General features: G+C 41.6%; 3 protein-coding genes across 3 annotated transcripts; 1 reads left to right on the top strand and 2 right to left on the bottom strand.

Annotated features, from left to right (window-relative positions):
* Positions 1-797: 797 nt before the first annotated feature.
* On the top strand, positions 798-2,225 carry PCYB_142370 (hypothetical protein; the record flags this gene model as incomplete). The annotated part of the gene is made up of 1 exon (XM_004224708.1): positions 798-2,225. A coding segment is annotated over one exon (1,428 nt), but the record flags the coding sequence as incomplete, so codon positions are not given.
* A 190-nt stretch (positions 2,226-2,415) lies between these two features.
* On the bottom strand, positions 2,416-9,877 carry PCYB_142360 (telomerase reverse transcriptase; the record flags this gene model as incomplete). Its single annotated transcript, XM_004224707.1, has 4 exons — positions 2,416-3,125; positions 3,228-5,373; positions 5,556-7,526; positions 7,700-9,877. The coding sequence occupies 2 exons, from the start codon at positions 9,875-9,877 to the stop codon at positions 5,556-5,558; spliced, it is 4,149 nt and encodes a 1,382-aa protein (XP_004224755.1). The 3' UTR covers positions 2,416-3,125; positions 3,228-5,373.
* A 1,671-nt stretch (positions 9,878-11,548) lies between these two features.
* On the bottom strand, positions 11,549-13,753 carry PCYB_142350 (hypothetical protein; the record flags this gene model as incomplete). The annotated part of the gene is made up of 1 exon (XM_004224706.1): positions 11,549-13,753. A coding segment is annotated over exon 1 (2,193 nt), but the record flags the coding sequence as incomplete, so codon positions are not given.
* Between the last annotated feature and the right edge of the window lie 1,533 nt (positions 13,754-15,286).

The following is a 15,286-nucleotide window of genomic DNA, read 5'->3' as shown; positions in this document are numbered from 1 at the left end:
ACATGTTCGCCCACCCTTTTTACAACTTTTCATGTTTATTTTCGCCACGTATTCTCTACATTTATAATTCTACACTGTTGGGATGTGTCCCTCCTCCCCCTTTTTTTTTTTTTTTTTTTTATTTAAACCATCCGGTGTGACGCATTATAATACATAATTAATTTTCACTGATCACATTTTAAGTTGAAAATTTTGGGTACTTGGTACATCCGTAGAATCGTAAAGGAGTGGGCGTTAATCCTACTGCAGCTTCCTTTTCGAAGCGTTTGCCAAAAAAAAAAAAAAAAAAAAAAAAAAACGCAGGAGAGGGGTAACTCCCTATGGGAGAAGAAGCGTACAAAATGAGCACTACGTGTGGCCTCCTTTTAACCCTATTCCAATGTGTCGAAAGATTTTTCTTTTCTGTGTCATTTAAGGAGTTCCAAAGGGGTATTAAAATGAGCACTAATTAATTTTATATGAAAGCACATTTTTGTAACGTTTTCCAAGTGGCTCGCTTCTTCTTTCAACTGTCGCTTTCGTCGCAAAGTGTTGAGGAGAAAAAGGAGCTAGCCACACATTCGCTCAGAGGGGGAAAAGCAGAAATTTTCACCAAAGAGGTGAAGCAGAAATTTTCACCAAATAGGCAAAGCAAAAGTTCTCACCGAATAGGCGAAGCAAAAGCTCTCACCGAATAGGCGAAGCAAAAGTTCTGATCGAAGGGGTTCCCCTTTCAGAGGAGCTAAATGGGAAGACCAGCAGGAGAGCAACCGTGATGGGAGTGAAGAGAAGCAAAACGCCACAACGATGTAGAAAGGATGAAGGCACCAGCGTGGCTATGCTTTACACATGTAGGGAGGAGAAATTTTGGGAGTTCCTATTTGACGAAGAAGCTGAAGACGATAAACGACCGGGCACTCAAGTACCATGAGGATTATATAAAATCGTTAGATATTCTGGAGGGGAAGAATAGAAGCGTAATGAAGGAAATTTTTCCGAATAAGAAAAGCGAAATAAATGATTTATTTTTTCAAAGATATGGAAAATCGAACGGAGTTGATACATCCAAGGGGACAGAAAACTTGGACGACGATGTAGATTTGTTGGATCTCCATACATCAGAAAGGGGTCAGTATCAACACGAAATGAAAAGTATGACATTAGACGAATTCGGAAGTGTAAGGGTTATACATAACGACATCCTGGAGGAGGAGGCGGACTGCATGCTGATCCCGATGGTATCAAACTTCGTGCCTTTAAGCGGATTTGGTGCGTATGTACTACACAGAGGAGGGCGAGAATTAGTGAAGGAAATATTTATCACCATAAAGGCACTAATTAAGAAACGAATAGATGTATTAAATGAACATAGAGAAGAATACCTATCGGGAAGCAAGGACAAACTTAGCAGCGAAAAAGAGTTTAAAAATATGATTAATAATGCAAAGTCGTTACAAGTAGGAGACGTTATTTTATCCAAGCCTCACAACGTTAGCGACAAAGTAAAATTATTGGCCTTTTTAATAATGCCATATTTCTGGCAAGGAAATAATTATGTATCTTCAAACAAGTTAAGATATTCTTTCGCTAGTGCGTTAAAACAACTAAATGAGCTATGTATTTCGTCAGTCATCCTACCTGATATTGCATCCGGCATTTATGGCTACGCACCAAGTAGCTCTAGTCACATCCTGCTGGACGAAGCAGTCGAATCGATTCTACAGATCGGTGCCACTGTTCCTGTGTATAATTTGAATTCCATTTCTGTTGTTGATAAGGATATAAATACATGCAAAACATTTAGTGAAGCACTTGAAGATGTGTCCAGAAATTACCTTCCTCACAGAAAAGTTCTTCCTGCACCCAAATACTGGAATGTCGTGAATAGGAGACTGTTGGAAATTCCATCCAATGTCATTAATTTTTGTAGGAAGCATAATAAAATTTCTTTTAGAAAATATCATGGTATTATCAGGCGTAAGTTTCAACATTATTATAGTAATATTAGGCCCTTTAAATGGAGAGCATCTAGGGTTATCGAACCGAACCCTTTTCTTGTCTATCAAAATTCTGGTGAACCTAGCTCCTATCAGTATGGCCCCAAGCCTTACTACTACAAGGGCGTATCCCACACTCTTTACAATATTGGTAAGAAGGGCTTGCTTAACATTCGTGTCGGTCGCCATGGCAAGCTACAGGCGTTGAAGAATGTGTCCAGCATTTCGCTCGAGACGAAGCCGCGCCTTTAGTGGGCGGTGAAGGGGGGAAAGAAGGTATCCCGTTCAAACTGGATCGATCAATTTGCTCTCATTTTGTGCCCTCTTTTTTATGCCCTCTCGTTTTGTGCCCTCTCGTTTTGTGCCCTCTCGTTTTGTGCCCTCTCGTTTTATTTCCTCCCGTTTTATGCCCTCCCTTTTTATTCCCTCCCGTTCTGCGTCACCGCGGTGGGTGGACGGGCGAAGCGTCGTCCCGAATTTTAAACATGTAAGGCCACGTGCTGCGCAGTTCCTCCCGGAGGAGACCAAACAGACCATAGTATTGAACCAAATGGTTTTTCGTGTTCCTCCGTTTATTGCCCCGTTTGTACCGATTAATGAGCCTCCTCCTGACAGTTCTCAGACGTCTAAGACATGGGAAAAGCGGGCTGCTGGCATTGAATACCCGAGCGTACCGTAATGCCTCCATAGCAGTATCGACCAAAAAAAGTTTGACAAATTTAATCTTCCTATTTTTTATAAGTGACTTTCTCAAATATGAAATTAAATGAAACACAAATCTCGTATAGTAACAATCGTTGTAAAAAGCACTAAACATTTTCTTCAACGTTTTAATAGAACAAACAAATTTTAAGATGGAGCTTTTTAGGAGAATGAAATTATTTTTGTAAGCAAAGTAGGTATTCTGTTTATTTCTGTAGATCATTTTATTTTTTTTCATCTTAGATATGACATTTCTCATGATTCTATTTTCCACCAAAAATTTCATGTAATTTATTGAGCAGTTTTTTTCTACGATGACATTGTTTAGGTGTAGATGGTTCCTAATTGTTGCGTCTTGTTTGTTTTTCCATTGGCACGATATGCTGTGCACGCAGTTGTTGATGAAGTCAAATGTGTATGAATTGTTTAGCCATTCGATCGGCATCACTCCGCGGGGGGGAGCAGCAGCACAGCGGTCTACACACGCGGACTTTGCGCTCCTCCGCATCTGCCCAGTCAGCCCCGACCAACGCGACCACTGCGACCAACGTGACATCCGCATCAACCGCTTCAACCGCATCAACCGCTTCAACCGCCTCAACCGCTTCAGGTACTTCTTAATTTTTTGCCTCCCTCTAAAAGATGATCTTCCTGTTAGCCTTTTCCTTTTTTCGAGCAGCTCCTTCATTAGTTTACTAGTTTGCGCTTCGGTTAGCTTTCCCCCCCCTTTTTTCTTCCCCATTTTGACAGTCCCCTTTCGTGAGGTATCCCTCATTTGGAGTTCGCCACTGGAGGTGCTACATTTTGTGTGACTTGCCAAGTTATCACTCAGGGGGGCGCTTGGAATTGTCTCGCTGAGCTCATGGATTGGCTTCTTCCTCCCTTTCGCGCTGAGCTCATGGATTGGCTTCCTCCTCCCTTTCGCGCTGAGCTCATGGATTGGCTTCCTCTTCCCTTTCGCGCTGAGCTCATGGATTGGCTTCTTCCTCCGTTTCGCGCCGCTTACCTCGCTGCTCACAGTGCTGCTGGAAGGGGTCCCGCTTTTCCCCTTTGGGGTGATCAGGTACGGGTCCGGCGAAGCGCATTCAGTGCTCAGCACAGGCGGATGCCCCGATGCGTACAGTTGCTTCGACAAAGTTGGGCGCTTCTCCCCCTCTCTAAGGCACCTCTTTCCCAGGGATACCACTCTCGCTCTCCAGATATTCTCCAAAAATAAATTACTCCTATAAATAAGGGGAAGCTTGAAAATTTTTGTCTTGGACGAATTTATATTCCCCCCCCAAATTTTCCTAGTCAGCAAAAGTTTTTTAAATCTCTTCATATTTCTCTTATTAACAGTTATAAAAAGAAAATCATCGATAAATCTGATTAGCAGAGAATTCAAATTTTGGTAATTCACCCCGTTTGTCTTCTTTTTTTGTTCATGAGAGGTGGTGGCTTGATCTTTATCCGAATAGAGAATGTTTTGAAAATCTTCATTTCGGTCCAGATAGGCATAGTACAGGGAACACAAAATGTTGGATAAACTGAATCCTTGTGGTAGTCCACAAATATCGCTGATGATTTTTTTGTCTTGAAATGTGAGGAAATTTTTTTCTGCGTACGTTCGGACGTTTTTTTCTGCCTCTCCTCGGGGGTTCCTATCAGCGAGATTGGCGGCGCTCCTATCAGCGAGATTGGCGGCGCTCCTATCGGGGGGATTGACGGCGCTCCTATCGGGGAGATTGGCGGCGTTCCTATCGGGGAAGTTGGCGGCGCTCCTATCGGGGAGATTGGCCACTCTCCTATCGACGCAATTTGGAGCGGTCCTTTCTGAACAAGTTATGCTTGCCCCTTCCCCTTTTGTCAACGCTGCCATTTCGCTGCCACTCTCCCCTGGCCTGCGACCCACCAGTTGGTCTTTGTTCTGCCTCGGTGACTTAGTGGGGCTCCCCCTCTCATCTTTGCCATCTTTGCCATCTACACAGTCTTCACCACCTTCACAGTCTTCACCGCCTTGACCACCTTCACCAGCTTCACCATCGTCACGTTCGGCAGCACTCGTGGTGATGGCGGTGCTTAGCGCAAGATGCCTCAATTCGAGCGAGTTCGCCCTATTTGCGGTTCGGCTGTCTGGTAGGCAAGGCCCCCTTTGCGGAGTGCTGCCCACTTCTTGTGTGGCGTCCTCAGAGGGGTTCTCCATAACACCCCCCTGCTCCATCGCGGCCTTCTCCACCGCGACCTTCTCCACCGCTGCCTTCTTCACCACTTCCTCCCGCACCACTTCCTCCCGCACCACTTTCTCCCCTATCGCTTCCCCCCCCCCCCCCCCCCGCCGCAACTGATCCAACTTCCTCCTACTGCGCAAGCTGCGATAAATGTCTTCCCTTTTCTCATGCTGAAAAAGCTGAAAGTAGAAAATATTTTTCCACTTCATTTTTATTTCCTTGATGCTGAAATAAATATTTAAGTAGTAGTACCTAACGATAGTGATGATGGTCATGAAAATGTCTCTCATTTCTACCTGCACACTTTTGTAGGAATCTGAAAAAATATACAAGTCGGTGCAAGAAGTATTTTTAAAGAATTGTCTCAGGAGGAAGCTGTGTGATTTATTCGAGTTAGATTTTACAATGAGCTCTCTCAAATTTTTAATGCAGTGTATGCCAAATTCTTGGACGTTAACAGGGTAATAGGTTAGGAGGGAGTTGTTCATATAATGGTTATATAGACGGAAGGACCTTTTAAAGACATAAATAAATTCAAAGTTTGAAATGCCATGAAAAAAATGCTTCAAAATTTTGAACAGATAATTATGATTAATATGCTCGTAGCAATTGGAAAAGTCTCCGATACAGATGTATGCATAGATGACCTTTCCTTTTTTTAATTTTTTTTTTATATATTTTTTATTTTTTTTTTCCGATAAAACCAGTTCTTCAAATAATCCAGCCACTTCTTCAGCTTCAACTCCGTTTCGTTTGTCTTAGTTAGCGTGTTTTGAAATAAATCGCTGTTATTATTTCTCACATTTCCCAGACATTTTAAAGAGAAATTACATATATGATTTAAGGACACAGGGTTGAAGTTCTTTCTGTTGTATTTTTTTTTCCTGGATTTTTTTTCTTTGCTATCTCTTTCCATGTTATTCAATATGTTGTGGAAGTAAAACTCGCTGCTTTTTTTATTTTTTAAAATTTCCCTGATTCGATTTTTTACACTTTCCGGGATGTTCAGCGTAGACAGATTTATTAGCGGCCTTAGCCCTTTTTTTTTCGGCACCCAATTTATTCTTAACTTTTTCGAAAAAAAGCGATTTATTGAATTCAGCTTGAGTAAAAAATTGCGCTTCTCTATCATGCTTTTTATTTTGTGTATGTGAATTTTTTTCGCCTTCGCTTTGTTCGCCTTCTCGGTCCTATCCGTCCTATCCGTCCTTTTCGCCTTCTCCGTCCTATCCGGCCTCTCCATCCCGTTCGTCCTCTTCTTCTCGGGGGGTTTCCTCCGCGGGGTGGTGCCCCAGGATATCACTGCGCTTTCAGGCGTCTTCACTTTGGTGCATCTGATCCGATCATTCTTCTCACAAGGCGCGGCTGTTTTGTCGTCTCTCCTTTGTTTTGCCCCCCCCTCGCCGACGCGTTTTATTCCCATCATCCTTCTCTTAACCCGCTTGACCAATCTGTAAAACCGCTTAACGTAATTCCTTTTCGTTTTCTTAAAAAATCGCTTGCAAATAAACCTGAACAGGTGTCCCTTCTGGTCTGCAAAATGTATATACTGTGCAAATTGTTTGTCCCGCAGAGGGATCATCTTCGTTCCATGCAGGAGGTACCTTTTCCTGAGGGAGAAGTACTTCTTCTTCACTTTGTAATAGAACTTGGTTAAATACGGTCTAACGGTTTTTTTACTCAGAATGGTCATTTGGTATAGATCTTCGATTCGTTTGTTTGGTTCGCTTGAGGTGGACCTCCCCCTTCGTTTGTTCTTTCCACATTGGAAGCCTTCCTTTTTTTTGCCGCTTCGTATTAGGGCACTTTGGCGCTTTTCTCTTTTTTTTTCTCCCCCATTTGGCAGTGCGGGTAGGCGCTCCTTCCCCTTTTGGATTTGTCTCCCCCTGATTTGGAGCACACGGGGGGAGGTCCATATACCTGCCTGTTTGGTTACCCCTTTTCGTGCGCTGATGTTTTCGAGTTGTCTCCCATTGGATGTCGTATAGCCCTTTTGGAGTTTCCTCCTCTTGAGCTCCCCACCGCGTGTGCGTCCTTTCCCTGCCGACTCCTCCTTCCGCTTCAACTTCTTACCACGGAAATTCTGGTGATACAAACAAAAGTTAGAAACCTTGGTGAAATAGTTCCACAATTTTCTATCAAAAAAAATAGTTTTATAAATAGTGTGCTCCGACTTGGTGAGGAAAAAATATTTCCTAATCACTGGCATGATGAAATAGTTGAATAGGAAATAAATGAGTCTGTTTAGGAAATGCCTCTTCAAAATAGCTATGTTAATTTTTTTTTTCTTCAAATATTTTCTCCTAAGGGTTTCAAATAGGGACGTGTCTTTCTCCGGGTCGAAGAACCGCATTTGCTTCCTCCTCCTGCTGCTTCTGCTCCTCTTTGGCTTCCACGCCTTATCTTCTTGATGACGCGTTTCGGTAGAACACGGATTGGGAAGTGTGGGGGTTACCAGCTGGGTTGCACTCCCCTCCAGCGCATCTACTTGGACGTTCTTTTTCACATGCCTGTTCTCGCCCCTATGGGAGACCCTCTTTTGGAAGACATTTTTAACCCTAACGTGCTTCATCATTTGGTCCATGGTAAAATTTTCTTTATAATTAAGTAGGACAAATTTTTTGACATTTTTTATGAAGACCTTAAAATTGTGATGACTTCCCAAAAGTTTCACAGGCACACATTTGTTGATAATATGTACAAGGAAATTTATAACTTGATAAGTTTTAAAAGAAAATGAAAGGAAGTCATAATTTTTAAAAAAACATCATACATTTTTTGTTTAATAAATTTTCTGTTTCTCCGTATATTTACAATTTTATATTTATCAATAATTCGTGATTTAATTGTTTTAAAAATTTTTCCAATTTTATTTTTCATTTTATTTTTTGGAAAATATTGTCTATACATTTTATCGAAATTTGCATACCTGGTATTTTTTATGAATTGTTCAAAATGGCAGTACACATATTTGAGTATCTTCGTTTTTTTCAAACGAGCGGACACGTTATTTCGTTTGTCTTTACTTCTACTACACAGTGACACATTCGATGGTGTAGTATTTTCCTTCCTTAGCAAAAGGAATGATATGTCATTTTTTTTCGTGTTGCATTTTATCTGCTTGGAAATTTTATGCTTATATTCATCTATGAAGTTGTTATGGAAAAAATATTTTTGATCTGATTTGAAAATATAATTCAGCAAATGGTATGTGAACAGGGGGATATTTTCAATTTTGTCGAAAAGGATGGTTTTATTTAGGAGGAAATTTTTGTACTTGTTTGTTGTGTTGTGTTGCAGGATGTTATTTCGATTGATGATTATTTTGCTCCACTTTTTCTTCTCCTCCTGTGGTGCTTTGCACTTCCAGCTGCTGAGCGGCTCCCCTGGCCCCATTTCCGGTTTTCCATCAGAAAAAAAGCTTATCTGTGGGAGTACCTTTCTCTGAGGTTCTTCCTCCTCTCCATTTTCTGCTTCTATCCCGTTTTCCAAATCTTCGATGTGAGCTCCCTGGACCTCTTCCGCCTGCTCGTTCTCCTTCTGTATCTCCTTCATCTCCTTGAGAAACTCATTTTTGATAATTCTCCCACTGCACTGGACTAGGTAAAGATGATTAACGTAAGAGTTAACATCGTTCCTCCTCACTGTTTGTTTTTTCTTTTTGAATAAGTATTTATATTGTTGGCCATCAGTATGTGTATCATCTGCACAGCTGGCTCCCTCTCTTTGCGCCTCCTTATTTTTCACTGCATATTTTAAGTGGTCTATTTGTTTTCCCTCCTTTGAAGTATCGCATGTAGTCGTTTTCTTCTTCTTCTTGCACTTCCTACCTGCTGTAACTTCTTCTTCGCTACCCCATTGGTCTATCTTCCTTTTGTTTGCACCTTTTGCACAATCGGGTTTACTAACAGATTGGAATTTCTCTTTGGGGTCTCCCTCTAGTTGGTCATCTTCTCTGTGTAAGTCCCTTTTTTTTGGAGTATCATTTATATGCAATGGGAAAGGCGTCCCTTGGGGGGGGTTCCCATTTGAGTGGAAATTCACCACTTTGTCGGTCGGCTCGCTGAGAAGGGCTCTTTCAGGGGGTCGTCTAGGCTGGTCCCTCTGGTAAAGGATCTTCACCTGTTTGGTGTTATATGCGAGCTTCTTCTTCTTGGAAAATATCGTGTCTTGGACCTCTTTGTTGTCTTCATACTTGAGGTCAACGTGGCTAACTAGGACAAGGAAGGAATTCTGCACAGGCAGCTTCTGACTCAGGTTAATAAAAAAAAAGTCAGATATGAAAATAAGAGTATTCGACAGGAGATAATTTAAAAAATCGAAAGAAACATAATTAAAGAAAATGTCCCAAACTTTTAAGCTATAAAAATAGTCACAACAATTTTTATCTTCGTAGGAAAACTTGGTGGAGTTAAACAACAGTACGGAGTTTTTGTAAATTTTACTTTTCTGATCAATTCCCTTCTCATTTAATTTTTTTTTTACATGACTATAACCCTGTTTCCAATTAAGTATATCATTTTTTTTCTCTTTGAAAAAAAAATCCCCATGGTGATTCCCCTCCAGCCTTTTTAAAGTTAAGTCTTCTAGCAGTAAAACATTTTGTAAAAAATATTGATAGTAAAAATTTTCTTCGAAAAATGTTTTATCCATGATTACTTCTTTTAGGATGAACAGTTTGTCTTTCTTTCTCTTTGCAATGACATGTTCTTTTAAAATATTCGCGAAGAATATCCTCCGGAATTTTTCGTCATGCTTGAGTGAGTATTCCCCCAGTGTGTATGACTCCACCTTCAGCTTTTTCTTCAGGTATGTTTTGAAGATTTTTATTTTCTTGTCTGTGCATTGGAATATGTTTCTCAAGCAGTTTTCGCTTCCTACCCAGTTGGCGCTTCCTACCGAGTTACCGCTTCCCACACAGTCGCCGCTTCCTCCACAGTTACCGCTTCTCACGTGGTCGCCCCCATCCTCGCATGTGCCGAGCGGCGTCATCGGGATCGCCCACTGAACACACAAAAAGAGGTGCCTCCTCCCTGTATCACGCCTGCTCGCTAAATGTTTTCTCTGTGGGGGGTATACATAAGCACACGGACTGGCACGAAGACTGCCACACGGGTTGCCAAGCGGACTGCCACACGCACTGCCACACGCACTGCCACACGCACTGCCACACGCACTGCCACGCGGACTGCCACATTATGGAGAAGAAAATGTGCGCGCGGGGGAACGTGTTCCTATTTTCTTTTCCTTCAAAGGTTGTGCAGGTAGGTACGTCCTTTTTTTTGTGGGTGACTCGTTTGAAAAAACGCCAGCCGAGGTGATGACAAGGGATCATGCACATATGGGGAGGGGGAGAAGGAGCAAACAATTGTGTTGTGCATAAATCGGATTACTCAGAGTATGAAAATTTGTCACCGTGACTACGAACGCATAGGAGGGTGGGAGGGTGTTAAAAGGGGGGCGTAAAATATATGAAAGTGCCTAGTGTGAAGGCAAAGGGGAATTGCCCCTTTTAAAAATGTTGGAGGATTCCTTCTCGCGAGGGGTATCCATTTTTATTCCACTTCAAATTTAAGATGCTAATTTTTTTACCAACTTGTGTTTGCATGTAGCGGCTCCTCCCCTTTTCGACGTTATTACGTATTTGCCGTGGGGGGAAATGCAAAGCGAAAAGGCGGGCAGTGTGTAGGTCTGCTAGGCAAACAGGCCTTTGAGCATTTGCCAAACGGGGTGGGCGGCTATCTCCCCTTTTTGCACAACATCCGGGATGAAGGTATCCCCATATCCCATGCTTCCTTACTTCTCCCCCTACTTAACGCTTCTCTTTTTGGCAAAAATTTTGATTCTTTTTAAAACTAACGTCGTTCAAAATAGTTTAAAGTTCTTGAAATAAAAATAAAATAAAGTAGCAGTAGCAGTAGCAGTAGAGTACAATAATAGTGGCGCAATAATGCTACAGTGCGGCACATATCAATCAAGGTGTGCAACGAAAATTGACTGTTCTCATACCCGCTATGAGGGTACGTATGGAGGGTGTAGTTTCCTTGGTCAAATGGTATATACCCAAATGTGGGAACGCAAAAATGAAGAAAAAAAAAAAAAAAATGTACAACTTGGTAAAGTTTCTCTTTTTCGCTTGCACAAGATGTGCATATTATTGGCATGCCATGGCCAATGGTTAGGCGTACATATACAAATATACAAATTGCACACAAGGGAGGAGAGGCAGGGGACAAACGAGTGAAATGGTATCATTTAAAAAAAAAAAACGACAAAGGTGCGGCAAAAAAGGGGGGGTTGTCTCAAAAGGGAGCCATGCGTATGTACATGTACATGTACATACATATGGGTAGACACATGTGACATCTGCGGAGTTTTCACAATACAATATTTTACAAGCCCAGGGGTACAGATGACCCCTCGGCGAATGGATTTACAGGGGGGGGAGACAACGGTTGGGCACCCACTGATCGGGAGCAGCTGCTTGGGAGTAACCGCTTGGGAGTAACCGCTTGGGAGTAACCGCTTGGGAGTAACCGCTTGGGAGTAACCGCTTGGGAGTAACCGCTTGGGAGCAACCGCTTGGGAGTAACCGCTTGGGAGCAACCGCTTGGGAGTAACCGCATGGGAGTAACTTCTTGGCAGCCAGTGACCCCCCGCATCAACTCTGCGACGCTTTGATGCTGTCGATGCTCGCCTCAACGTCTCCCAGAAGCATAACGATGATCTCCAGCTCATTCATGCTAACATCCGTGTCCTGGTAAGTCACCTCTTCCTGGTTAGGCCCGCGACCACGTGAGTCCCCATTCACGTTGGTGTAAAAAATGGAATTGGCATCCTCCTTCTTTTCCCTTTCAAGTATAGCCTTCTCCAACTTAATTTGTGTGTGGAAATGTTTAATTTTGCTTTGCAGAAAACAAGCAGAGGGTTGTTCCACATTTACGATGAAATTGTAAAAGGGTTTCAAATTTTTATTCAATAAAATCATTTTGATAATGTTCAGGACGACAGTGATGGCATCCACGTTGAGTAGTACAGATTCTTCACTCATGAGGATGTAGATAATATTTTTTACTTGTGTCCCCAATTTATTTATTTCTTCAGCTACTTCTTTTATTTTGGCTAGTTGTGTATTTTCTCCAAAAGAGGTAACAGCCGGAGTGGAAGATTTATTTCTTTCCTCTTGGATAGCTTGGTTAAGCATATTTTCAAATTCTTCATTTTTGTAAAGAAATTCCTGTTTTATCATTTCTGCCTTTTTAACAACACGAACCATTTCTTTGTGCATTTCATCCTTTACAAATGCGGCAATTAAACTACGGGCGTTGTCCGGAAGGGATTCATTAAGTAGCTTGTAATATAATGAGTACAAAATATCCCATTTGAAATTCCTCATGATTATACATACAGCATTGTATACAGTCTTGGAATACATTTTGAATGTTCTATGATCATGAATAGTTCGATGTACTGTTTGTAGAAATTCTAATGGTCTCCATCTGAAGTTGTAAATATTTGAGAAAACTGTTCCATCTCTCTTTTGAATAATATTGGATAGGACGGCACAAAGGCAGATGAGGTGATAAGCCTTGATTAACAAATTATGTTTAACGTCCTCATCTGCCTCCGGAATGCATAGAAGTAAATTGTAACTATTTCGGATCATCAAATTGAAGAGATACAACTCTGAGTATATTTTAGGGAAGCACAATTCATTTATTTTTTCTACAAATATGAGGTAGCAGAGGATAGAAATTTCTAAGGTAGAATTTTCCAAAGCACATGCTTTTGCATTTGGCATTAATATATTGACATTTTCTAAAATGCGTGGTATGTTAGAGTTAATTATGCTTAGTCTCCATAGGAGAGCTGACAGACAATCCTTCACCATCTTTTCTCTCCTATCCTGATATAAATTTGAAGATAAAGTGGAGTAAATCTCAACACATTTCTCATACTCCAAATGATCATAGTGTATGTATTTTATCATCTTTTCTATATTTTTATTTATTGGTAATTCTTTATTGTGATAACTTATTACTTTCATAATGAAAGCTATGATTGAGTGTAAAGCCACGTCCTGTTTATCATCTTCCTGTGTCTTAATCGATTGATCACAAAGAACATTCGAAAATTTACACATAGAAATGAGCACGTCTATGCTGGTTACATTGTCGTTGTAGTATGGTTTTCCATCTATACTATAGAATTTCCCTAATACTAGGGGAAGCATCTGTGCAATATATTTTGCTCTTTCCAAAGCTATTTTGTTAACTACATGAGCAAAATATTCCAAGGAGAGCAATTTATAACGATAGCTGATTTCAGACTTATGCAAAATGTTGTTGAATAAGACATACCCATTTCGTGGGGACATGTTCCTACTAAGGACATACATTATTTCCATATAATTTACATTCTTTGTGCATGTCCTTATGAGATCCTTTCTGTAATCTTTGGTATTAAACCTTCTTAACTTATCATCCTGGATTCGTATTCTACACTGAGGATATACCTCGTCATAATCCTCATCGACCCATATTTGTCTCGTTTCGTGTTTATGCAAAGTCAGTCCTACATCTACACAGTCCAACTCATATTTCTTTGGAATTTTATTTACACTTTGAATGTATACTATTACATCTGCTAAGAAGTAGCATGCGTTTTTCTGAAAACCACTCGCATGTATGTTTTTTAGAATATACTGCACTAAGGTATTCGTGTTTTTGATTCGATCCTTTTGTAGGTACTCCTTCAGCTCTGCTAAATGTTGCTGGAATTTTGCGCTCCCCTCTTTTAGACACTCCAGTAGATCCTTCACCTCGTCTGGCAGGGTGCTTACCTTCTCTTCACTCATCGTTGGTGGCGCTAGACAAACGGGCACGTGTAGGAGGAGTGCAGGTTCTTCCTTTTGTAGATATACCCAGTGCGACCTTACAAAGGTAAAAACGTCTCCTCGCCCTGTATGCCCTTTCCCAGTAGCCTCGCTGGGGCAGCGAACGGGAGACGATATACTCTCAGATTCGTCCGAGGGGCCTCACGCGGGCATTATTTCGTCACGGCTTGCGGTGGCGCAAACAAATTAGGCGGCGAAACGAACTTGGAGAAAACGAACTTGGCGAAGCGAATTTGGCGAATACGAACTAGGTCGTGTAAACAAACTTGGGGGAGCAAATGTACAAAACAAACAGGTGCGCACCTACATAGGCTAAACTCACGCGTGCCTCCCCAAGTGCGCAACTACAATCTCTTGCTGGGATCTTCACAGAACGATCGAACGTATTGCGGCTTGGAGAGCATCTCTTCAGTGCAAAAAGTCAAATAGCACACTTTAGCTGGTTAAGCTAGGATACGATAAAGTACTCGCGAATCTGGTAGAATGCAAGTTTACTTCAATAGAGAAGCTTCTCGCCGCGAAGAATCTACCCTTCGATGAGTTACTCAAAAAGGTTGGGCAACACTGCGCAGGGGAAAGTGGCATGTACCTACGGCGTACAGCTCAGATTCAACTGCGTAGAAAAATCACACGTACAAAAGGCAAGCACGCAGGGAGAATTTCAAGCAAAGCGGCACGCACGTACAATGATACGTTTATGCAAATTATTTTTCAGATGCGCAGCTGTATAGGTAAATACATATATATACTGTACGCACTTGCGCGGGATGGCGAAATGTGGGCACGATATATATAATAACACGCCGTTCCTTTTGGGGAGAATCTTCCTGCCGTTTTTGGCGGACTTGTTTAAAATTTTGCTTAAATGTCCCTCCTTTTTTTTTTTTATTTTTTGTTCTCACATGTAGGTCAACAGAAGCAATAGGAAGTACCTATGCGGATGTTCGAACAATATTTTGAGGAAATAAAAAACTGCATTTATAACTATGCATATGTATATGTATACATATATGTACGTGCACATGCGCATTAAGAAGCATTTGTCGAAGGTTCTGTGGTGTGAGTAGTAGCAGGTTGAGAGGCGCATTTTTTGGGGTAATCTTAACGTGCGGGTTGAGCGTTATTTTGGGGGTTGCTACGGTTGTTTTGGCTGTTACGGCAGTTTTGATTATTGTGGTTGATGTGGTTTCCGATACGGTTGCCGCTGTAGTTGCCGATGTGGTTGCCGATGTGGTTGCCGATGTGGTTACCGATGTGGTTGCCGATGTGGTTGCCGATATGGTTGTCGACGTGGTTGCCGATGAGGTTGCTTTGCGCACCGCTTTGTTCGCGGCCATCATGCTTTGGCCCCCTTTTTAAGTGGGAAAAGGCTCAGTTTGAGTTTTGCTTGGCAAAAACGTTATGCAGAGCAAAAGGTTGTTATAAAATGGGGCAAAGAGTTGGGTGAAGGTCTTTGTGTGCTTATCGGTTTGGTTAAACGGTTCAGTGTGTTTATTTGAGATTAT

Source organism: Plasmodium cynomolgi, chromosome 14 (assembly GCF_000321355.1).
Source record: "Plasmodium cynomolgi strain B DNA, chromosome 14, whole genome shotgun sequence".
Lineage (NCBI taxonomy): Eukaryota > Apicomplexa > Aconoidasida > Haemosporida > Plasmodiidae > Plasmodium > Plasmodium cynomolgi.
This window is presented reverse-complemented; position numbering and strand designations above follow the sequence as displayed.